The sequence below is a fragment of the Micromys minutus genome (genome assembly GCF_963924665.1).
Source record: "Micromys minutus genome assembly, chromosome: 33".
In the NCBI taxonomy this organism is placed as follows: Eukaryota; Metazoa; Chordata; class Mammalia; order Rodentia; family Muridae; genus Micromys; species Micromys minutus.
The window spans coordinates 8,956,803-8,979,793 of NC_137968.1; the positions used below are offsets into that span (position 1 = coordinate 8,956,803).

Sequence of the window (22,991 nt, forward strand, 5' to 3'; positions counted from 1 at the left end):
AGTTTCAGGAACTTCCCTAAAGCTGTTATGAGTTGTCTGCCTTCCTACAAGATGGAATCTGAGGAAACAACACCAAAAGCAGTGAGGAGCTATGAACTAAAGCTGAATGCATTCATCTGCCGAATTAAGCAAGCTACAAAACAGCAAGTATAGTTTCAACTCAAGACTGGAAGCAGTAAGAACCAGACTCAATTACTGAAACACTCCAGATACAATCACAGCTATAAACAAATCATTTACGTGCCATGGCCGTCAGTGCTTACTTTTCAGGTGTGAGGAAAAAGTAACTCTTTAGGGACTAAGACTTTTATATCTTAAAGCAAAAGAGCTGAAAGTGGTTATTAGATGTTGGTTTCTCTGAACAGGTGTCCTGTGTATGCATTTATACACACATCGATACACATTATACATACATTTGTATAGTTCATACTTTTTAATAAGTAGAAAATGTGAATACACAAGAAAATAATCAGGTTATGACTATGTGGGTCCGTAATGTGTCTGCAAAAAAGCTGCAACTGCATGTAGTGCAGAACAAAGAGCAGGGTACCAACATGAAAAGCAACATTTATTCTGACCTGCTATCTTATTGGAAGACTTTCTGTTTAAGTTGATATCTACAGACAAGGAACTTTTATACAAAGTTATATCTTGTGTGCCAAGAATCTATTTTAATAATGGACAGATGCTATTAATGTGCAAAAATGAGCATTAGTTATGTTTTCCAAGTGATACTAATAGTGGCACATGTTTCAAGAAAACCATGTATACTAGCTGCCAGAACCCACTATGGAAATGAACACGGAACGCTCTTTGTGTTCACTTGAAACATCTGTCCCTGACCAGGGTCCGGATAAAGACAAGAGGTTAGTTAACCTTCAGCAAACAGAAATGGAAAGAATATGGGAGTGGCTCTCAGTCTTCCTAATGCTGTGACCCTTTCATGCAACTCCTCATGATATGGTGACCCTCTATAACTGTCATTTTGCTACTGGTGTGAATTTTAATGACCCCTGTGCAAAAGTCCTTCAGCCCCCCCAAAAGGGTGGCAACCCACAGGTTGAGAACCACAGATATAAGACACAACCTGACAGAACTGATAGTTGTTTTCTGCTCTACACCTTTAAATACATATACTACACCGACCGATATATAATGGTTTGTCACCAATATATAATCAATACAGGCATTTCCATATTTCTAGGCTTGCCTAAGGTGTTCAAATGTTAGCTTTCTTTCCCTGAGGGTTTTGAACCCAGCACAGAGAGACTTTTCATAGTAACATCCTTTCCCTGAACTTTTGCTAATCATCTTAGAACACATCTGATAAGCTCCTTAATTGCAAGACTGAGTAAATGTGAGACAGTATTTGCTATTAATGGGCTATGGTGAAGCTATTGATTGAAACTTGACATCTAAGCAGTATACGCTATTCTACTTTATAATCAACCACAACTTTGTTGCTGATAAGAACTTTTGATAAAGGGTCACTTTCTGGAGCTTTCTCCATACTGATAATTTTGTAGCTCAAATACTCCTTATAAATAAATTAGAAATACTTAGTAATAAAAGAAATATACTACTCACCTATATCACATTTCGTTCATTATGTTAAATTCAATATAGATCTACTTTTGTCTGAATGTTTTTGTTCTGTACAACTGTAGATATAAAACCTGTCAACATGATATTCAAGTTCCAGTTTGGATAAATTTCTCAGAGATGAGGACCAGATCAGAAGTTGACAGGTGTGGGAACCGCTGAGATTACATTATGTCCACACCTGTGAGCTAATGATAGTTCTGTGCCTCAACCATGTGTTAGACAAATCTATACATATTTAAAAGAATCATTTATATATACTGTGCCAACATTAAGAGCCTGGTTTGTAATGTTCGACAGTACCAAGGAAATAGGGTTTATATACGGATCTCTCTATACTATTTAAGCAACTTCCTGGGTATATATGATTGTTTTAAAATAAAGTTAATAAAACACACTTGCACACAAAGAAATTCAAGCAAGATAAAAATGAATCATAACCAATTTTATTCAAGTTGTCTAAAATTTGTAGCAAACATGTTAATTGCTTCTAAAAATGTATGTCATCCTTTATACATAATGGCTACTGTGTTCTCCACTGATTCCTTCGGTTTCCTTTCTTTATAATCCTTTAATAGAAGCCAGAATCTTGGGTTGCCCAGTTGGGAGCCTAAAACACATGCAGAGAGAAATCAGATGGAATGAAATCTGAGAACACTAACAGAAAAGGACGTGGTACAAGCACCTTATCATTTATAGCTTTTGGAGAGTCATAAACTATAACAATAATCAATAAACACGGGAAAGATAATCAATAAATTTATTCTGAATATATAGAAAAAAAGCAAACAAGAAAAAACTACCACATGAAATACTTTCAAAGCTCAGTTCTACCAGACTTGACTGGAAAATGTAATTCGAATTCCACCTAATTTAACCTATTTTTCAAACCTTAATTCAACAGAGTCCTTCAATATTCCAGTTGCTAACTATTTTCTAACCCTTATATGCACTCAGTGTCTACAGAGAATTAAAGACGTTACAAGGTCACGTCTAAGTTACAAAGTTACTCAAGTTGTTTGAACATCAAAAATGAGAGACCTCTACTACAAGGGAAGGGCATATTTTTGGAGAGTTATGAACGTCAGATGTATGATTAACAGGAAAAGCAGTACTTTTTATACAAGCAATTCTTTAGATTTAGAATGAGAACACACATTTCAAGCACACAGAAGTTATCATCAGAATCAAAACGATGTGTTCAGAGCCCTGAGGACGCGAGTTAATAGTCACAAAAGGGTAAAAGGAATGAACCCAGTTATAATTAGTAATAACTTTTTTGTTTCCTTGAGTAGTGAACATATCTAAAACAAACTTAGTTTCAGTTTAGAAATTTTTTGAACACTGTGTTTGTATGCTTAAACAAATATAAAAGTAATGCTAACTAATAATGATTACGTTCCCAAAGTTCATGTAATAGTAGTTACATTATTGCTAAATCCCAGACAGAAAATGTTGGGTTCTTACCTCTGATCTACTGTTCTGATTAAGTTTCTTTTCGATATTCATGGCCAACATTTGGCTTCTAAAGGAAAGACTTTTAGTCTTTTCAATCACTTGCTGGTAGGGCGAGACTGCGTTGTTGCCCATTACCACATGGCCCTGAAATCAAAGGGACAGATTATTCTAGTAAAGTCAGTGGTTGGAGTGTGTCAGGAAATCATGAGCACAACTGTTGCACACCTATACACTACTGAGATAATATTTATCCACCAATAGTCAAACAACTGTCATCCATATATTTTTTACGGATTCAGGAACGGGCCCTGACACAGAAAAGCAACTTGTTAGCTACAGTCACATCCTGGTTTTACTTTTCCAGTTTGAGACAGTATTTTCTTAATTTGCTCAAAGCGCCCAAAGGGGAGATGACAGCCTAAGGAAGACTGAAGGCGAGCACTGTGCTGTACAAGCCCATAAAGCCAGCACAGGAGGCAACTGGCCAGAATACTCGAGTACAGTGAGTTCCAAGGTAGCCAGAGCCTCAGTGAGATCCTGTAGCAAAACACGTGGTTTAGAGAATAAAATCTCTAATTAAAAAGTCTCTTGAATTATAAAAAATAGTCAGCAACTATTAAACAGCATGTACTATACCTCATGTAATACTTACTAGTTTAGAATCAATCTTGGCATCCAACCTCGCATTCCTAATCAAATTCACAATCCATCTTTCAGCTTCTTCTGGAGTCATGTTCAGTTTATCTGCTAACATACTAATGAGAGACATGAAAGCTTAGTTCTTTGTATATAGTATGACTCATACTTTGTACAGACTTCCAAAACTTCTGGGTCATGTGTTCTTATATACATGACCCTTAACAGTATATACCATTCCTGTTTATGCCTGCCTGAATTATAAAGAACCCTGACAAAAAAAAATACTGTATTCTGCATTTATAAAACTTGTGGTTTTGAAAACATGATCTTGAGTGCTCCAAAGGAAGAAGGGTTTTATGACACTGACAAAGTCCACTCACTATTATGTAGAGTTAAGGCTGCTATTTATGGAGGTCAGTAGCAGCGGAACAGCATGGAGACATGCTCAAATGTCTTTGACGATGGATCTGCATCCTTTAGTTTCCCAACTTACAGTGAGGTTGTAAATAAAGGGCTTGAACTTGAGCAGCTACTTGTCAGTCAGCCAACTGACCAAGGTACTTATGCACACGATAAGAGGAACACACAAAGGTTGAACGCATTAGTGCGCACACTGTTATTAGATGCCCCTATCTTCACCCGAATCATTCTGCACTGTTCAATCTTTCTCTTAGGGAATCTGAGTATTTAACAAGACTGGAAGTCGGCTGTGCTTATCAACCCACCACACTCAACAAAACAGCTCCTTGGAATGCGACAGAGAGAATGCCACCTTCAAATGTACTTAGCTCATCAGTAGCTGTATGAGCGACTAAGTAGTGACAAGGTTTCCACCCGACTGTAGCCAATTTAACTAGTCAAAAATACCTTACTCTACCATCCCCTCTCTCACGTTTAAAGAGAAAAGTTCGTGTAAAATGTAAAAATTGTTAGGTCTATCAGTAAAATAGTTTACGACAGGACTGAAAATGAGCCGTGGTGGTTTGACTACTCTTGGCTCAGGGAGTGGCACTAAGAGCAGGTACAGTCTTGTCAGAGGAAGTGTGTGTCACTCCAGCTGCCTGGAAGCCAGTCTTCTAGCCTTCAGATGAAGACTCCCAGTTCCTCCTGTATCACCCCTACCTGCAAGCTACCGCGCTCCAGCCTTGAAGATAATGAACTGAAGCTCTGAACCTGTAGGTCAGCCCCAATTAAAGGATACCGTGTTGTCCTTATAAGGTCATGGTATCTGTTCACTGCAGTAAAACTTGAAGACAGCGCTACATTCCCGACCTGTTTGGTACTTTCTGAAACAATTAAATTGCCATTGCTTGGTCTTTAGGTCAGAGAGGGCCTTGCAATATTCCAGCCCTACCCTGAGTCTTTGGGATTAGAGACCTAAACTAGAGACCTCCCCCAACCCCCAGTTAAAAGGCACTGTTTTCAAAATGGGGAAAATCCTGCAAGTAGTCTTTCTGGTAACTTCAGTTAATCCCCTCTATTTTCTACTAGAATGTTTCCTGAAATGCAAATTTCACCTCCTTTGCGCTAAGCAAACAAGTATCTCAAGAAGCAAATCCAAGGTTATCAAGTCCTTCCGCTGCTTTTTAAACCACAGCTTCTCACCAAAAGTCCCTTGCCAATCCTTCTCACCATGAACGGCTTTCAGCATACAGAAACAGTGTCATGTATGTCACAAAGAAGGCAACCAATAGTTATTGTCGGATCCCTTCCTATTCAAGCCAGAAACTGATTCCGGCTCCATTACTATTTTCCAGTTATTACCCAAATAATCTGTATCTTGAGCCCTTCTCTGTCTGTTTTACATATATACAAAAAGCAGAAACACTCAAACTTACCTATCCAGTTACGGCTTCCTCCATTTTAGCTTCCCACTGCCCTCCCTCAAGAGCAGCACATAACAGCCACAGCAAATCCACTCTCTTCCTTCACTGTCACCTCCAGTGACACACGAACTGGCTTTGATGCTTATGGCAAAAATCAACTCTCAGGAGGGCAAGGATTTAGGGGGCAGGCATCACATAATCCCTGAATGTATCAACCACCACCATCTCCTTCCCTTCCCCCTCCACCATTATCACTAGAAGGCCCGGGAAACCCCACAGCGTTAACGACGCTAACCTTATGTCGTCATAAGCAAACACCTGATTTCAGATTTTAAAAGAAAACTACACTCCACACACTTAACTCTAACTAGAGTCGATACCCTGCTTCTCTTTAAATGCGTATTCTAACACGGCTCGCGATGTGGCACTGCATCTGTGGGCTGGGCTCTAAGTCACACTATGTTCCTTGACCCTTTCTTAATAAACGGAGCCACAGTAAACTTGAAATACATTCTAAGAGCTTCAGCACAATACCTGATGGCACCCTGGGTTATCCAAGCTACCAGTCACCTTAAGAACAAAATTAAAGAACGTAAATACTGGCTGGCAAAATGGCTCAGCGTGTAAGGGTTCTTGCTGCCAAACCTAACAAAGAGAGTTCAACCCCTGAAGCCACAGTGGAAGGAAAGCTGATTCAGAAAGTCTTGTACCTTATGCACACTCAGAAACACATGCACTCTAGCTCAGTCACTCCTGAGGAGAATAATCAATGTAAAAATATTTTAGAAGAATATCTATACTAATAAATTCATACAAACTACTAAAGATTTTAAAAAACAAAATCAAACAAATAAAATATATGTATTGATAAAAAATAAAGGTGGCTTAGGGCACCCAAGAAAATGCTGTAAAATGAATCAAAGAAAGGAATGTCTGAGGAAAAAAGATCCAAGCTAGTTCTACTGTAAACAGAAACAAATTATAGATTCAGACAGTTGTAAAAATCCTGTGTCTGGAAACATCTCAAAAGGACTTTAATATTTTCTCTGAAATTGCTTCATTAATTTTTAAGTTGAGTAGTTTACCTGTTCTACAGATACAAAAATGTAAAAACTAAGCAAAGAATCCTCAACATCAAAGACAAACACTCTACCTCAATCCAGTGGCTTTAAGTAAGGCTGTTCACGGTTCCAGCACAAACAAGACATTTTTTGTTGCTGTTTCTTTGAACTGATCAATACTGGTGACCCCACTTACAAGCCTTAAGATAGAAAGTTTGATGTAGGGACTTAAGTAGTGTTTTATTGATTCCACATTGATTATCTATCAAGTAATCAATACTAGCTCTTGAGGGTAGTCTTTCTCTCCGCGGAACCCCCCCAGTCACTATATGTCCATTTTAGCACATATTTGGAGTCCAGGATTTCACATATGATATTAATAACTATCTTATAACTTGTTTTTCCAAATTTTAGTTGACAAATGAAATTTATTTCAAATGTTACTAAGGGTTACGATATGGGAATATGGTCAGGTTTTTACAGAAGACTGCCGCCTGTATATCTGTAAACTCTTAAATATAAGTTCTAATGTGGTAATAACTTGAAGGAAAATGCTAAGGTCTAATTTTACTTAATAAACAAAGCAGACTGACTTGTAATGCTAAAAGTGCATGAATAGTTGGAAAGAACCAAATTAATCCCCCAGAGAAATCATATTAGTGCATAATCCAACATGATTATCATATGCATTAAAATTTTATTTCCAATTTGTTTTATCTCCTGTTGAAAAGTAGTCCAAGAATTATTTTGCAACAGCCTTTAAATGTCAGACACACATATGTAATAAACTAGTAAGCTACACTAACTTAGATCCCACAATCTTTTCTGATAGATGTTGCATAATTTGTTAGATAGCATATTAATAGTGAATGTTTTGAATCACAAATATAAAGTTGTTTAATAAAACAATGGGCTTTATAAAGATACTGTATTCAGCAACTGAAATATATCCTTTTGAAGGAAAAAGAGGTTAGAGACACATACATCTTCCCAACCCACAAAAGAAAAAAGGAAGAAATTAGAATATAAACACACTAATTAGAGATCAAACCAGGCCAGAACGGACTAGAACCTAACAAGACAACGTGGCACACTAAACATTTATAGAAAGTCTAGTTTCGGGTACAAAGAACTTAGGATTGACTAAAACTTCCATAGGCTTTCGGGCATACAATTTATATTCGTGCTATTTTTCCTATCACTCCATATTGTTCTTCAAAGTATCTACGGAGGTAGTTTAAATGAGAATGGGCACCACAGCATATACATGAATGGCAGAAAGGATAGGGAGGTGTGTCACTAGGGGTGGGCACTGAGGTTTGGAAGAGCACAGCACCAGGCACCGTGTAGCTCTCCAAGCCTCATGCCCTTGGGTGAGACTCTCAGCTACTTCGGAAGCCTCACTGTGCCTGTCTGCCTACTGCCCTGGCTCCCCATCAGGAACTGTATGCAAGCAAGTCCCCAATCAAATGCTGCCTTTTCTAAACTGTCTTCACCACAGTGTCTCTTCACAGCAAAAGAAAAGTAAAACTAAGACTTCAGTGATAACTTTTAAATTTGTCTGCTTAGTATCTGCTTCTTCTTCCACATTTTATTTCCTCTGAGAACAATCACGACTTGATCCTCAGTGTCTGGCTAACATTGGCATACTTCTTTGAAAAGCTGTATTGCTGGTTCTGTTTTGATTCAAAACGTTTGGTTCACTGCAGCCAGAAAAATCGATTCTATTTAAGTTGCTATATAACTTCTCATGATGACTTCAATATACAGCAGGGTCTGAAAACTAGATCAGAGAATAAGTGCTTTTCTCCCCGTGCACTGTCTAAAGACAGAGGTTAGTTCTGTTGTTCATTTAAGTGGATTATAAACCCCTGGAGTCTGCATTAGGAGATCTGCTGCAGTTGCAAACCTTACTATAAATACCTCATTATTACTTTCAGTTGCTATTATTCTAACCTGGAAAATCAGATGAAACACGCGGAAAAGCTTTCTATATTCACTATGCTAAAGACAGAATGTTACTGGTCCATCACTTCATTCCTCTGAAGAGATATAACTTACACGGATAAAAAAACTAAGTGTTCGGATGCAATTTCTTTCAGTTCTGGCCGTGCTTTGGAATAACCAATCCTCAAGGTACTGCATAGCAGCCCTGTTACATACACAACTGCGTGTCCACATCACAAGTGTGTGTGTCAAAGGAAATTAGGAATTCTGTGATACAGTTACCAGGTGACAAAGATTTCACTCACATTTACTCTTCAGCTCAACTGATATTCTAAATGATCGATTTATACAAAGACTCTGTCTAAAAATGTAAACTGTTCCCAACAGAACAGTTCCCAGTGAGGAACACTACAATTCACGAGAGGATTATCAGCCTACATCTGGTAATCCAGGATGACACCAAATCTTAAGTTTTCCAGCTAAGTAACAACAGAGTGCATGGAGTCAGTAGACTCCAAAGTCAGAAAAAATTAAGATAAACAGCCTGAAAAGGCCAGATTAATCTAACTGCATGCATAGAAAACTTTACATTAAGACTGCATGTGACAGTTGTCACACTGTTCACTCGGGCCAGCACACACGCACGCATTTGAAAGCTGTGGTTCTGGATCTTGAAATTCATGTTCCCAGTGCCCCAGGTTAAACAATGAAGATACCACCAAAGTTCTATGTTTTCCTAGACTTATTGTACTGAGAAGAGGAAATTTTACAATAGAAATTTCTATAGGTGTGCAGCACTGGATTGGAGTTTTTCTAAGAGTCCTTGAGAACAGCCCCCACACAGCCTGAATGTGCTTCATCATGTCACTTACTGTTTTGTAAAGAAAACCGTTCCTTAAAGGAAACAAGGTACGTTTAATCTTTAAAGGCAGACAAAGAAAAGTCTGATCAACCTCAAGTAAATACAACTAAAGAACTAGGAGAACATACGGCTTTGGAATCCCTCTAGAAATTTACTTTAAGACGCTTTAGAGACAGCTTATCAGAAAACAGAAGCGATCCAAGAAAAGGTAAACATACCTACAGTAACTGGGGGCTTTGTACATAGGCCAGTGCTTAGGTGCTTGCCTAGCATTAAGTATCAGGCGGTCCTGGTATGGATCCCGGCAGTACCAAAAGGCAAGCCAACTAAACACAGATAAAACCATCAACATTCAAAGAGGTATTCTAGTCTATCACCGTTAGCAGACACGATAAATATTTATTTTACTGACAAACACAGGAAACACAGTAATGAACCCAAGTACCCATTGATACAGGTAGAGCTAGAATTAGCTGACTCCTTCCCATGGTGCCTCAGAAGGAAAATGAAAAGAAGCCTTGTGACTTAACATGTGCAGAATACATTTACTTACTTACAAAGATTAAATTTGCTTTCAAACACAGGAGCAACTACGAAAGTTCTCCTGTGTCTGACACACACAGGTAAACAGAACACATCACCCCAAACACACAAGCAACCATAGCCTATGAGGAAATGGACAAAAACCACACTATTCCACATTCCTCTCTCACAGAAAACACAAATCTGAAAAACAAAGTTCAATCAAGACCAGGTACCACTGAGCACCAGTCTCACACATGATGTGAAGACAATCAAGTTTTAAAAGAAGGCCTGCAAACTACAGCAAAGTCCTAATCCCCATGGGAAAAGCCCAGCGATCACACTGCACTGCTAACGACAGCCATTTCAAGGACAATTCTCTAAAGTTAGGTAAGTGTGGATGGTCTCCTACTAAAACCAAACGGCATTAAGAAACAGAATGTGGTCTACATACAATTCCTTTGAGGCAAAGATTAAAAGTACCAAGTTTTTATGTTTTATATTTGACTTCATCTGAGGCCAAAAGACACTAATAATTTTTGAAACCCTAATACATGAAATTAGTTTCTAATAGCTCATGTGCATTTCACAATTTTCCTAATTATTTTCTCACACTACAGAGAAACTTTCAACTAAAATTCACCACAAGCTTTCCATGTTTCAACATTTTAGGATGGCACAGAAGCTTACTATATGAGAATTTAAATATATAATTTAATAAACAAACTTAGTTAACAGAAATTATTACCAAATGTAGTGGCCTTTCAACAACATTTCCAATTTGCTAAGGGCTAAGTCACTCGACCCACTGTTGAAAGCCATCTTACCTATCCCTTCCTACTGGGACAACACGGTTAAGTCTAAAACAAGGTAACTGAAGACTCTTCAACTGGTCACTTCCAGAACAATATATTCTGCCACTCAAAGACTAAACATTTCTCAAAATTCAAGCATGTTAAAATGTTCATAAATTATTAACAATATTTTTCTTTTAAAAGAAAAGAGAAATAAAAATGGAATTAACTGCAATCTCATTACACATAAATAACATTATAATAAACAGCAATTTCCAGAGATTAAAGGTAGAAAATATATATGCAACTCATGTGCTCTTACTTAATGCTGATGCACTGGTGGATACGACAGAAAGTCTCAAATATGAAGAGACGGGCATTCTCGATGAAGTCTTCAAGACACGCTACGAGGAAGAAGTCATTCACAAGCACCTAGATACATAAAATATATTTAAAAATCAATCATGCTGACAACTGCTCTTAAAGACATGACTCACTTTGTCTACTTCATTGCTTTATTCAGTATCTAAAAAAACCCTACAGCATAGCACTTCTTAGAATGTTGCTCATGTCCAAATCCTACTTAAAACTAAAGACTAAACTAAGGCAATGAACTTCCTACAACAAAACAGGAGACACCGCAATGAATAGCTCCTGTTTCAGATACATAATAGTTACGAAAGACCATTTCAACAGGAATGTGTAAGAAATGTGCAATGTTCACATGGTTATCATGACACAAACTAACAAGCAAGCAAGATTTCAGTTTTCCATTTTGACTAACATTTAAAACCTATCACAATGAATATTTACATTTTTCCTTTAGAGAAACAAGATCTTAGTTACTTGAGAATTCTGTTCCCTAATTTGATTGAGACAAAAGCTGAGGATGGATTGCACACCTATAACCCCAGCCATCAGGAAACTAATGAACAAAGAATATGAGCCTAGGGCTGCCTTGAGAGAAACAGCAAACCGTGCACCCCTCACCTAACCTCAAATGCTGCGAATATGAGTGAGTAAACAAATAATGTGGGGAGGCCAGAGATGGCTCCCTGCGTGAAGCTAACGCATGCAAGCCTAACACCAGAATCAACCTTTGGAACCCACGGAACAGGAAAACAACAAAGATTCCACAGTTTTCCTGACTTCCACATGTGTGCACACATGCACTAAAAAACAATAAACAAAACAAAAAAACCCCTTCTTTATCAAATAAACAAAACCAAAGCCCCAGCATCGGAGCATGATGGTGCAGGCCTTCAACACCAGCACCGTGGAGGGAGAGCTGGTGGCTGTATCTCTGCAAATCCACTGACAGTTTGGCTTACATAGAGTTCCAGACTTGCTCTGAAAAAACTTTAACCTCAACTAAACAACAGGAAAAAATAGGTATAAATTCACAACTGTAAGAAACTGCCTAGTTTATAGGAAATGTTAAATTTAATCTTTTGAAAAATTCTACAAATAACTCCATCTATAAATAAGGGACCAGAGTTGTGATATGCACGGACATATGAACCACATTAGAAAAACAGAATTAAGGAGACCGATTAATTCCGACAGTTGATGTTTTAATTTTCTTAACCAAAGGAGACCAGACAATGCCAATTAGGTGACTTCATTCTAGCAATAATACGCCATTTAGTTTGTTTTTCCTCATCCAACACTTTATCACATCTTGAAACTGAAGAACGTAAACTGTTTAGTAAAAATTCATACTTACTGACTCACATTCTCTCAGCTTTCTCTGAGCCCCATCAAAATCAAAGTTAACATACAGGCATTCAACAAATTCTGTAATTGGATCTTTATATGTGTAAGACTCCTACAAAATTAAGGCAAATGTCCAGTTAGATCTTACTGAGCACCGTTTAACACAGTGCCAATAAAATATCCCAATCACAGCTAATAATCAATGTCACCTTCTCAAAGCACCCATTCTAGCCCTTACCTCATATAACACATTAAGTCTGTCACATATGCAAATGAAAGCCTCAACTCTCATCTCAGAATTACCCCACAAATGTTCGATTCTAATACCCAGTCTCCTGTAGTCAGTACGCAATGCTGTACTTTTCCAGCTATGAGGACAGACCCTACAGTAACAACCACTTCTGTATAAATGCATTCTTCGGTCTATCAGATTTTTTTTTGGCTTTTTTGGTGCTCCCCCCCCCAAGCTCCATATAAATCAAACAGCAGGAGCTTCTGCACACATTAAAAACTGTTATTATAATAGTCTATTTAATAGGTCACCACGTGAAACAGACAACAACTCCTTGAGCCTACATCAAGCACTAACCACTCATTTGGTATTTATCCTAAGAATGCCTGTGAATTTGCAAAAGATCGGGCTTGCCTCTCTTCTAGTTTCATGTAGACTTCCCTCTGACCTTGCAGATCTTCACCTTAGACCCCAGTCTAGAGATTACACGTACTGACTTACGGCTTTAGCTTTACCTGTTGAATGACTTTCACCAGATCTTTCAGCACCTGCCGGCGTTTCCGCACATCTTTGTTGGTTATGACGGCAGTGGTCAAATAGCGGAGAATATGTGGACACATTGTCTGAATTGCATTAAGGTACCTAAGGTAAAAATACAGCAATCACTTAATATTCACTAAATTCTCACAATTTTTCATGTATAGTTTAGTGTGAACTAAAGAAAACATCTAGCATCAATTAGCCTAAGACTGCACGCACTTAAGAATTACAATTATTACAAGAGAATAACCACCTGTAAAATCGCAGATTCCGATGATGAGAAACTCAATAGGAAGAGCATCACTATTGCCAATTAAGAGTGAGCTGGAAAACTCATTGCTCAATAGATGTTGGAAGGTCTTTAGATGCACACTTAGATTATTCCAAGTCTTAGAAACAGCTATGACTTACTTCCCATTAGAACAAAGGAATGAGAAAGTGTATGTGCAAAGTACTTCTCATGGTCAGAAAACTGGGCACTTAAAGATCAAGTGAACTTCTGGTGTACAAGCACGGTGAGAATATTACTGCAGTACTGTACGGCCTAGACTGGATCAGTAGCAGTGTCAATAATGAACAATAGGACTAAGTCAGATAAAGGATAAAGGTCAGTGGGGTCTTAGCAATTACTTACCAAATCATGCTACTGTTTTAACAGTGGACAAGGCTCTAACGCACTGCATTTCTCCTGATCATTTCCTTATACTGATACAAACAATATATACTAGCTGACCCCTTCCCCAGCAGGTACTATACTGAGTTCAGAATTATCAGTCTCGGGCTGGAGAGATGGCTCAGCGGTTAAGACCACTGACTGCTCCTCCAGAGGTCCTGAGTTCAAGTCCCAGTAACCACATGGTGGGTCACAACCATCTGTAATGGGATCTGATGTCCTCTTCTAGTGTATAGAAGACAGCTACAGTATATCTATATGTAATAAATCTTTTTTTAAAAAAGAATTATCTGTCTGTAAAAAAACATTTCTCAAAGATGTGTATTTACACACACACACACACACACACACACACACGGTCTAAACCACTAACTCAGCTCCTGCAGAAATAGCCATCTTTTAATATTTATTCTCCCAAGCTCTCCTTGACTAGAATGCATCACATCCATCCCCCACAATGCACACACATTGCACTGTAGATTCCTACTGAGTTCTTTAGAAGACTTTAGAATGTAATGTCTAATACTATTTAGTTCCACCTTCTTGCTTAAATGCCTTCAGGTATAAAACCAATATTCTCAAGAATAAAACTTCAACCCACCACAGCTCCGAGACTGAAACCAACCAATGAGTTCCCATGGAGAGACCCATGACTCCAGGTGCATAAGCAGCAGAGGGTAGCATTCTCTGGCATCAATGGGAGGAGAGGACTTTGATCCAGCGAAGGCTCATTTGCCCAGTATAGGGGATTGCTGAGGAAGGAGAGGGAGGTTGGGACAGGGAGCACCTTCATGGAGGCAATGGGAGGGGTAGAGAAATGAAATGTGCCGGGTAACAGCTGTATCTTCTGAGAAAAACTGAGCCCCATTTCAAGCAGCAAACTGAGATATTCATGGGAAACAATAGTATACTCAATAATCTGTTTTTTTTAATCAGGTTTGAAACAGTTCATTTTAGTAGGCATTTAGGGAACTCGCTAAACATCTAAAATCTGCAAATTTATCATACGTGGTGCTAAACTTATATTCTTTTTCCTTATTCTAAACTTTGTATACTGTATGTTTCTATATTCCTAGTGAGTCCCACCCTTTAGATAACATGTTTCTGAGGATGCATGCCAGAAGCTGACAAAATTTTTGTTAACAACTAAGATCATGCAGGTATTTACATAAAGAAGTCAAATTTCTAAAATATTTGACATTTAAAATACAGTATTTAAGTTTATGTTTTAAAAATACAAATTATGAGACAAATAGATAATTTCTTCGTTATCTACATTAACTTGCAGGGTTCAAATTTAGAAGTACTTATAAAAATTGTTTGCAAATCAACTGGGCACAACAGCACGCACCGGTTATTTTTGCACTTGGGAGTGGGATGCAGAAAATCAAGTATTCGAGTCATCCTAACTACTAATCAAGTGCAGGTTAGGTTCCATGAGACCATCTTGAGGAGGAAAAAAATTAGTAGATAAAAAAATTTGAAATTTCATCATACATTTAAAAATGTTTTTTGGTTAATACTGACCTACAGTAAGACTTTCAAATATTTAATATTTAGTCATTTTTAGGTTTTTGCAATGCTAGAGCTCAAATTCAGGGCCTCACAAATGCAATGCAAGGCTGTAGCTCTACCAGTTGCACCGCCAGTTCTTATATATATATTATCAGTTTCTTAAACATATTTTTGTGCACAGACTCTCAGGTAAATACTGTCATCAGCTGATGAGCGCATGGGAGCACTTCACTGCTTACAGAGTCCCACTGGCTGGACTTGATGCTGCTCAGCACATGACACATTACAGCGCCACCGCCCACATAATCATGTTGAATGCATTTAGAGGCATGGGACTTGTGCAGTGAGGGCTGAAACATTCTAGAACTGCCATGTGACTTAAAAGGCCACAAGTTCCTGCAGCCAGGAAGATCTGCTTCTTGCTTTATCTTTTGACAAAAGGGAAAGTGTACAAAGTCGCCAGTTCTAATTCAGACCACGCTGTCATCTAGGTGACTTTACTGAAACGTACATCTTACAGGAAAGCATTGCTCCACTTTGAAATGTCCAACTGAATACTAGGCTGCAGAATTAATCTTAGTATCATGCAGCATGTGACCACAGTAGCCTAAGGACAGCCATAACTCAGAAAGCATCACCCTTCTCCTGAGCAACCATTCTAGTGTCAAACACGTTCATTTGGTCTGGCTGTGTATCTGCTACTGAAATAAAAAAACAACTAAATCCCTGCTAGTAAATGACTAAAACAGAAACTCTGCTGGAACATTTCCATTATCTCAGTGAGCAAATTCTACCACGATATATTTTAAATTTCTTAATTTTCTTCCAGTTGCTCTCCAATCAGTTGAGACTATTGTGATTCAGTGGTTATAGTCTGCTGATGAAGACATGCCCGTTAGTACAGCCATACCGCCAGCTCGGTGTGACACATCTTCAGTTTATTTCCACTGTGCCTTTAAGGCACAAGCTATCTCTACTGTAACATGAGTATGTATGCATCACACACACACACACACACACCCTAATATCTGGAAGTCAAATGTAAAGATTTCCTGGGTGTAGTAGTATATCCATGATATGAAGAAAGATGATCAAATTTTAGGTAAGACTGAGACCCATAAAAAAACCTCAGTAACACGGGGAGAACTTTTTACAAAACAAATAAAAAATAAAATTACTTCTGACCAACAGAATGGCATCGTTCACAAAACTCACTGAGCAGGTGCCCATTCATTATTGACCCAAGACAACGCAAAAGCTGGGCACAGTAAAGCAATACAAAGACTTCTCCAGTAGCATAACCACCCACCTCTCCTTTGTCCTTCCCATCATTTACCATGAGTCTTTATTCCTCACACTTGACAGTCGCCCATCTGCATTAACAGGTGACTGGTTTCAAATGTCACTATGTGACAAAGTCCCTTATAAAATATAAGATGTTGTTTGTATACACTCCTGTATAACTTAATCTCTAATTATTGTAGTTACTGCTGTATTATTTATAGGATGATTCTGAGAACAAAGTATCTATAAATATCCAGTAACAATGAAACTTTTCTCTCCTGTGGTTACAAATGTGTAACCCATGAATTCGAGGTAACCAAGGACCATGAGACAACGCAAACTGACTTAATCCTTTAAGCTAAGCCCCGAGTCTACATGATATCTATACTGTTAGTTCGGAGATGGTTCTTTAAGTGCAATTCTGAAGGACCCACAATAACTAATAGCTACACACGCACATATCACACAATCACATAAAAATAAAAGTCATCTAACTTACTGTGGTTGGTAAAGGAAGAGATCGATGATATTATCACGGCCTTTTGGATGGTTGAAAAAAACGAACAGAGACCAGTGAATGAGCCACGTGCGCTGCTGCAGAGACTGGAGTGGAGAACTCACAGACTGCAGGATTGAGAAATGCACAGAGAATGTCAGTGTATGAAAACAGACATGGGAATACAGACTAGGAAGTGAAGGACACGAGGCTCTATTCTAGGCTACGCTAACCATGCTTGATCAGGGCTGACCAGAGGCTTCTTCCAGGATCGATGACGTTTCCAATATTACATCGCTATGATTACGTCCCAACGTGTTCAGACCAAGGACAGAAGCAAGCAGTCCTTAATTAGTGGGGGAGGGGGAGGTTAACTGAGGGTGGAACTCTTCTGCACCAACTCTACAGTAGGCGGCACAGACAGGACAGGGCCATTTTCAGTGGCACAGCAGTGACAGCCATCAAAGTGCGACTGCCTTCAAGGTGAAGGGAACTTATCCATGAGGCGAGTCAGTCAAGGCAAAACCACAAACGAGTCAAAACAAAGTAAGGTTTTGTATTTCTTTTCTTCCCTCTTAGAAGAGGCAGTGCCATCCACATCAGAAAACGTAACAGCTACAAAGAGATTCCAGAGCATCGACCCAAAACACACAACTCACGTTGTTGTCTATGGTCTCTTTTAACCGAGTGAGGTCTTCCATCGCTGCATCCCAGTTCTGCATTAAGATCTCAGAGGCCAGTTTTCCCCACAGTGAACTTAAAGCATTTCTATCTGTTGCTGGAACCTATATGAATAATTAGTTACAGCCTCAATATTATACAGCAAGAAGAAAGGTACATTTTATACACAATACATTCATCTAGCCTACCTAAAGCCATATCCAAATTATATCTACCACAAACATGCTACTTTCAGGGCCTTATTGAAACACAATAGTAAACTACTTAACATAATTTATTTAAAAATACTTTGGCTTTTATTATCAGGTCATTATTATAAAATAAAACATGATTTTAAAGCTCACAAACAGAATGACTTTAGCATATTCTATTTCAGATAATACACATGCAATCAAATTCCGCATACCCATGGCTACTTTACAAATCATGTTAGAGTCAAAGGAAGCTAATGTCAATGAATTTAAGGTGTAAGAAAGCAAAGCTTGGGATCTCATTTGCAATATAATAAGAGATAAAATGAATACTAAAGTTACTTCAAAGAGGGCACAGTAACAAATCGCTATCTCAGCACTAGGAAAGCTGAGGCAGGAGGATCACGAGCTTGAGGGCAGCCTGGACCACTTAAAAGAACTTGACTTAAGAAAAGAAATAATACAAAAATATGGCAGAAAGCAAAACGTAAAATACAGGTCTACTGGTTTATAAAAGAAGTTACTGATGAATTACATTTAAAGTTGTAAATAGCTAATAATAAAAACTGCTAAACAATATTCCCTTATAGCACACCAATGCGAACATTTAAAATTATTCTGAACTAAGCAAAAGCAAGCAAGGGTATTTAAGGAGAAAGAATATATTCCTGCACTCCAAGATGAAATTCTAAAATTCACTTTTCACTAAAGCATTTACACAACAGAATGTGCCTTTAACGTGTATTATAAAGGCCAAGTGTTCAGCTCTGCTATGTTGGCCTCCACGTGAGAATGAAAGAACCCTTCTCAGTTGGTACAAAGCTTCAACACAGAAAATATTACCTAACACATACTAAGAACTCAGTAATTGGGCAGTCATTGAGATGAATAATTTATAGCACTTTGACATAATTGTTACTATCATTTGGATAATTTTCACAATATTATAGAAACATTGAGCAAGCTCTCAGAAATATTAGAAATACCTATAAATTAAAGTTTGAAACACGAGCAAGAAGCCACTTGTTCCAATTGTTACCATGTAGTATACTGACAATATGATCCATACATAAATATGCACAACTGCCTATAGCTACAGTGCTGGGCGTGGGGATTGTGTGTTAGTCTAACAGCAGGTACAGCTAAAGACTGTCTCAAAGAGATAACGCACAGAGGGACAGAGGGCACTGCACAGGGACGCACCAATCCTGAGTGTAAACACCCACCCCACCGACACACAATCTCATCAAGTCTAATATGCTATCAAACTTAATATACTAACTTTGTCTACCTAACTAAAACTCAATATATATTTCAATTAGAGACAGTGAAGTCTAAGTCACGCCTGGGAATTGTATAAACTAGATTCCCTGTAAACTGACAGCCAATGGGCGTCACCGAGCCAAAACCTGCCCAAGACACTGTTACTCAAGGTGTGTCTGGGATCATGAAAAGTGATGGTAAATGGTCTGAAATGCCACTGACAGGTAATACATCCTGAATTCTAACTGCGAAGATAAGAAGAAAAAAAAAAACCTCTAGAGAATATAATAAGAAATGGTATTTTAAAATCACTTTTCCTTCGACAGTTCCTCAACGGTGGCATTTTAGAGGGAAACTACGGGACCCCTTGTGAGGACAGATCTGTAATAAACTCAGTGACTTTGAAAACAAAAACCGTCCAAACATTTCTACCAACTCTCCTGATTTCATTTTAATTAACACATTTTTGGAGCAAAACGCAAAGAAGGCTTACAACCAAACGAACACTCCTCAGCATATTTGAAAAGCCACCAACTCTTTAAAAAATAAACCTAGGGTCACACAGCTTTAATTTATAAACACTGGCCTACAATAGGTCATTTGGAGAGTCAAATTCTAATCTCAGCCCATAGTTACAATGGCTCTTTCATAGCTTATGTTTCCTTAACCATAGATTTAAAAGAGAAACCAACCACCAGGAAAAAAAATATAGAAATGGAAAAAAAACTAACACACACACTCACACACAACTACACTAAAACATGCCATTTTCATCAAAATCAAAACCAAGATTTTTATTTTTGTTACTAAGCTTTCTAACACCTAAGACTTTAATGGTCATATCTAAATCAAGAAAATAAAATTAACACCTAGTCTTCCTTTCTTTGTACTAAACAACAATATGCCAGTAGAAAACAGCTTCTACCTTGCTCAAGTTTTTATGGTATAAAATGAGACATTTTTTTTTATTGAATAAATACATTTTAAGAAATTTTACTACTTGAATTCCAATACAGGACATTTTAGGAATAATGAAACAACAAAGAGTTGAAAGTTTTTAAAGACAGAGTAATAAATAACTTTTCAAAGTAAATATTAAAATTCCCAATGGATACAATTTTTAGTCTAACTATAAGGCCATACTACATAACCATGACACTCATAAAACAAAAATGCTATATGTCGTGGGATAAAAGCTTTTTGTACAAGCTTAGGAAGGCTTGTGACCCCCGAAAGGTTCACATGCACTACCCTGGCTCAACTCCATGTCATTACAGTTGGCTCTTCATAGCAACCTGCTTTCAAGCGCGGATATACTAGAAGAGTTTCAATATCTGCATTTCCAGCAGTTACCTTGAGTTTCCATGTCTTAGGAAAATGGCACGTTCAGTCGCTGACCAACAACAATAAATTTACTGTGCTGGAACTCTAACATGACACTAAATCTTCATTCTCAAAATTCACTCCCAGCAGTAACAAGTGATATGGATAACCGGCTCCTTTCATGTCCCTGTAATCATACCAGGCTTCTGGCCTTCCAGTCCTAGCCTAAGCTGTTTATATTCTCAGAGTAATCAACTTTTGCTCTCCTAAATCTCTGGTAACATTCAAGGTAAAAGCGATGGAATTTCCTGATAAGTCACCCCAAGTTTAACATCAATGATTACCTTCAGTGCACTGGCACACAAACCACGGCTTATTCATAAATGAAGAACTCATTGCCAATGAGGGAAAGAGAAAAATGTTTTAAATCTAGCTTAGAAATAAGCAGAAAACACTTGTTTCCTTGAATGATGATGGGTAGTTTTAAAAACGAAAGCTCCCTGCGTAATGTAGTGTAGGGGATGCCTGTATGATCAACACATCTGCCCCAACTACTCCAAACAAGAAACTTGGATTTCATTAAAAGCACCGATAACATGGTCGAGTGTTTTTCTTTGTGACATATAAACTAAAGGACAAAGGGCAACAGAAAAAAACAAAATCTACAATTGGAAGACAAAAAGTCCTTGTCTTAATCTGACTTTAACTTCCAGGAGAAACTAGACAAACCACACTGGCTTTGGTAATTGCTAGATAAGAGCATTTTGATTACTTTAGAAAAGACCTATTACTGCAAGTATCTAAAAGGAAGGCAGAATGAGAAAACCTGTTAGTTACATCGAAGGCCTGAGTTTTAATCAGGCTTCATAAAACTTTCTCTCCGCTCTGCAAAAGCACCAAATCTAGGCAGTGACCCAGGACTCCACACTGCTGGGACGTCCCCACACCTCACTTCTCTTCCCTTTCTATTACTGGGAATATGGTCATTATAACAGACGTTAGGTCAGTATTAAAACCTAACATCTTAAAACATGCAGGATTTCAGCTGTTCGGAGTAAGGAAGGGATTAGGTGACATGCTCTAAACTATAACGTTACGAATTCTGCTCACAGTACCACAAAGATCATTCTAAGGGAATTCTGCTAATACTAAAATTCATACAAATTATAAGCTAATAGCTTCCTATTTTTGGATTTCAAGGTCAAATTAAGGTCTTTATAAATGTTTTTAAATTGTATTTAACAATATTTTTGTGCATGGATGAAGGTTGCCATAGTCTAAGTATGGCAGCCACACAACTTTATCGAGTTGCATCCTGATGTGGTCTCTGGGGATCAAACTCCGGTCGCCAGGTTTGTACTGCATGACTGTGTGATTCCGTCCCATCTTACAGCCTTCTTTGGAAGTTCTGAGGGCCCTAACAAGGTTTTCTATTTGGCTTTTGTTGTGAAGCACCCCTGGGTTTTTATTAACCTAAATTACCTTTCTCCTTTGCCAATGACGTAAAACTTAATAGTCAGACTCAAATCTAAGTTCTGGAAGTAGAGTTAAGAGAATAAATAAACAACGAACAGGTACTTACCAAAACCCTAAAGAAGTAGAGGTACTCTGCTGCTCCAGAGTAGTTCCCACACTCATACTGGAATTTTGCGTATCTGTAGAGCGTATCTAAGTACTCTTGCCTAAACTGGGGGGAGAAAAACCTTCTACAGTTAAGTTATATAATTCCATTCATTTAGCTCTTTTAGATGAGCAACTAAGTCAATTCTTTTAAGGTCTCCCTTCATTTACCACCAAGAATGCCACAACGAGAAAAACACCTGACTGTGTATGTATGCATGCCTGTGTATGCATGCCTGTGCGCACATACTTGGAACTGTCGCTTTAGACTATTAGAGTTCTGAACTGTGCTGATAGCAACTGGACTGCAAAACAAACTGAGACTGTGAAGTGAGGTGTGCTGTGAGTCTACTAAGCTATAGTCAACTACTGCGCCCATGTCCCCCCAAGGTTTCTGTGGCCTTACACAGAGAACACAGACAGTAAACCTCTCTTCTCTGAAAATTAGCCTCAAAATTACAACTTTGAGAATATGTAAATAAAATAAAACAAACTGACGAAATCTAAAAGAACTGAAGACTTCAAACAATAAACTACTAAATATTCTTAGCAAACCACAGAGAGTGTCATGTGGTCAGCAAACCATCAACATAATTATTAAATGGGAGCTAAGACTTGAAAGTTAAATTTGATTACACACACTGTGAAATTCTCTATGCTAACAAAAGAGAAATCAAAGATGTCTGCAAAACAATAAATAACATTTACTTATAAATTTGTAGATTAATGAAGGACATGAAAATGTC

General features: G+C 38.0%; 1 protein-coding gene across 1 annotated transcript in view; it reads right to left on the reverse strand.

Annotated features, from left to right (window-relative positions):
• Positions 1–2,049: 2,049 nt before the first annotated feature.
• The window catches only part of EIF3E (eukaryotic translation initiation factor 3 subunit E), a 30,033-nt gene continuing 9,091 nt past the window's right edge, over positions 2,050–22,991 (reverse strand). Inside the window, exons 5-13 of the mRNA XM_080909484.1 lie at positions 22,208–22,312; positions 17,827–17,952; positions 17,171–17,295; positions 13,175–13,301; positions 12,438–12,539; positions 11,034–11,143; positions 3,713–3,815; positions 3,070–3,204; positions 2,050–2,212 (exon numbers count right to left, since the gene is read on the reverse strand). Of these exons, the coding sequence (XP_080765610.1) occupies positions 2,174–2,212; positions 3,070–3,204; positions 3,713–3,815; positions 11,034–11,143; positions 12,438–12,539; positions 13,175–13,301; positions 17,171–17,295; positions 17,827–17,952; positions 22,208–22,312 (972 nt within the window). The 3' untranslated portion in view covers positions 2,050–2,173. The remainder of the gene's footprint in view (positions 2,213–3,069; positions 3,205–3,712; positions 3,816–11,033; positions 11,144–12,437; positions 12,540–13,174; positions 13,302–17,170; positions 17,296–17,826; positions 17,953–22,207; positions 22,313–22,991) is intronic.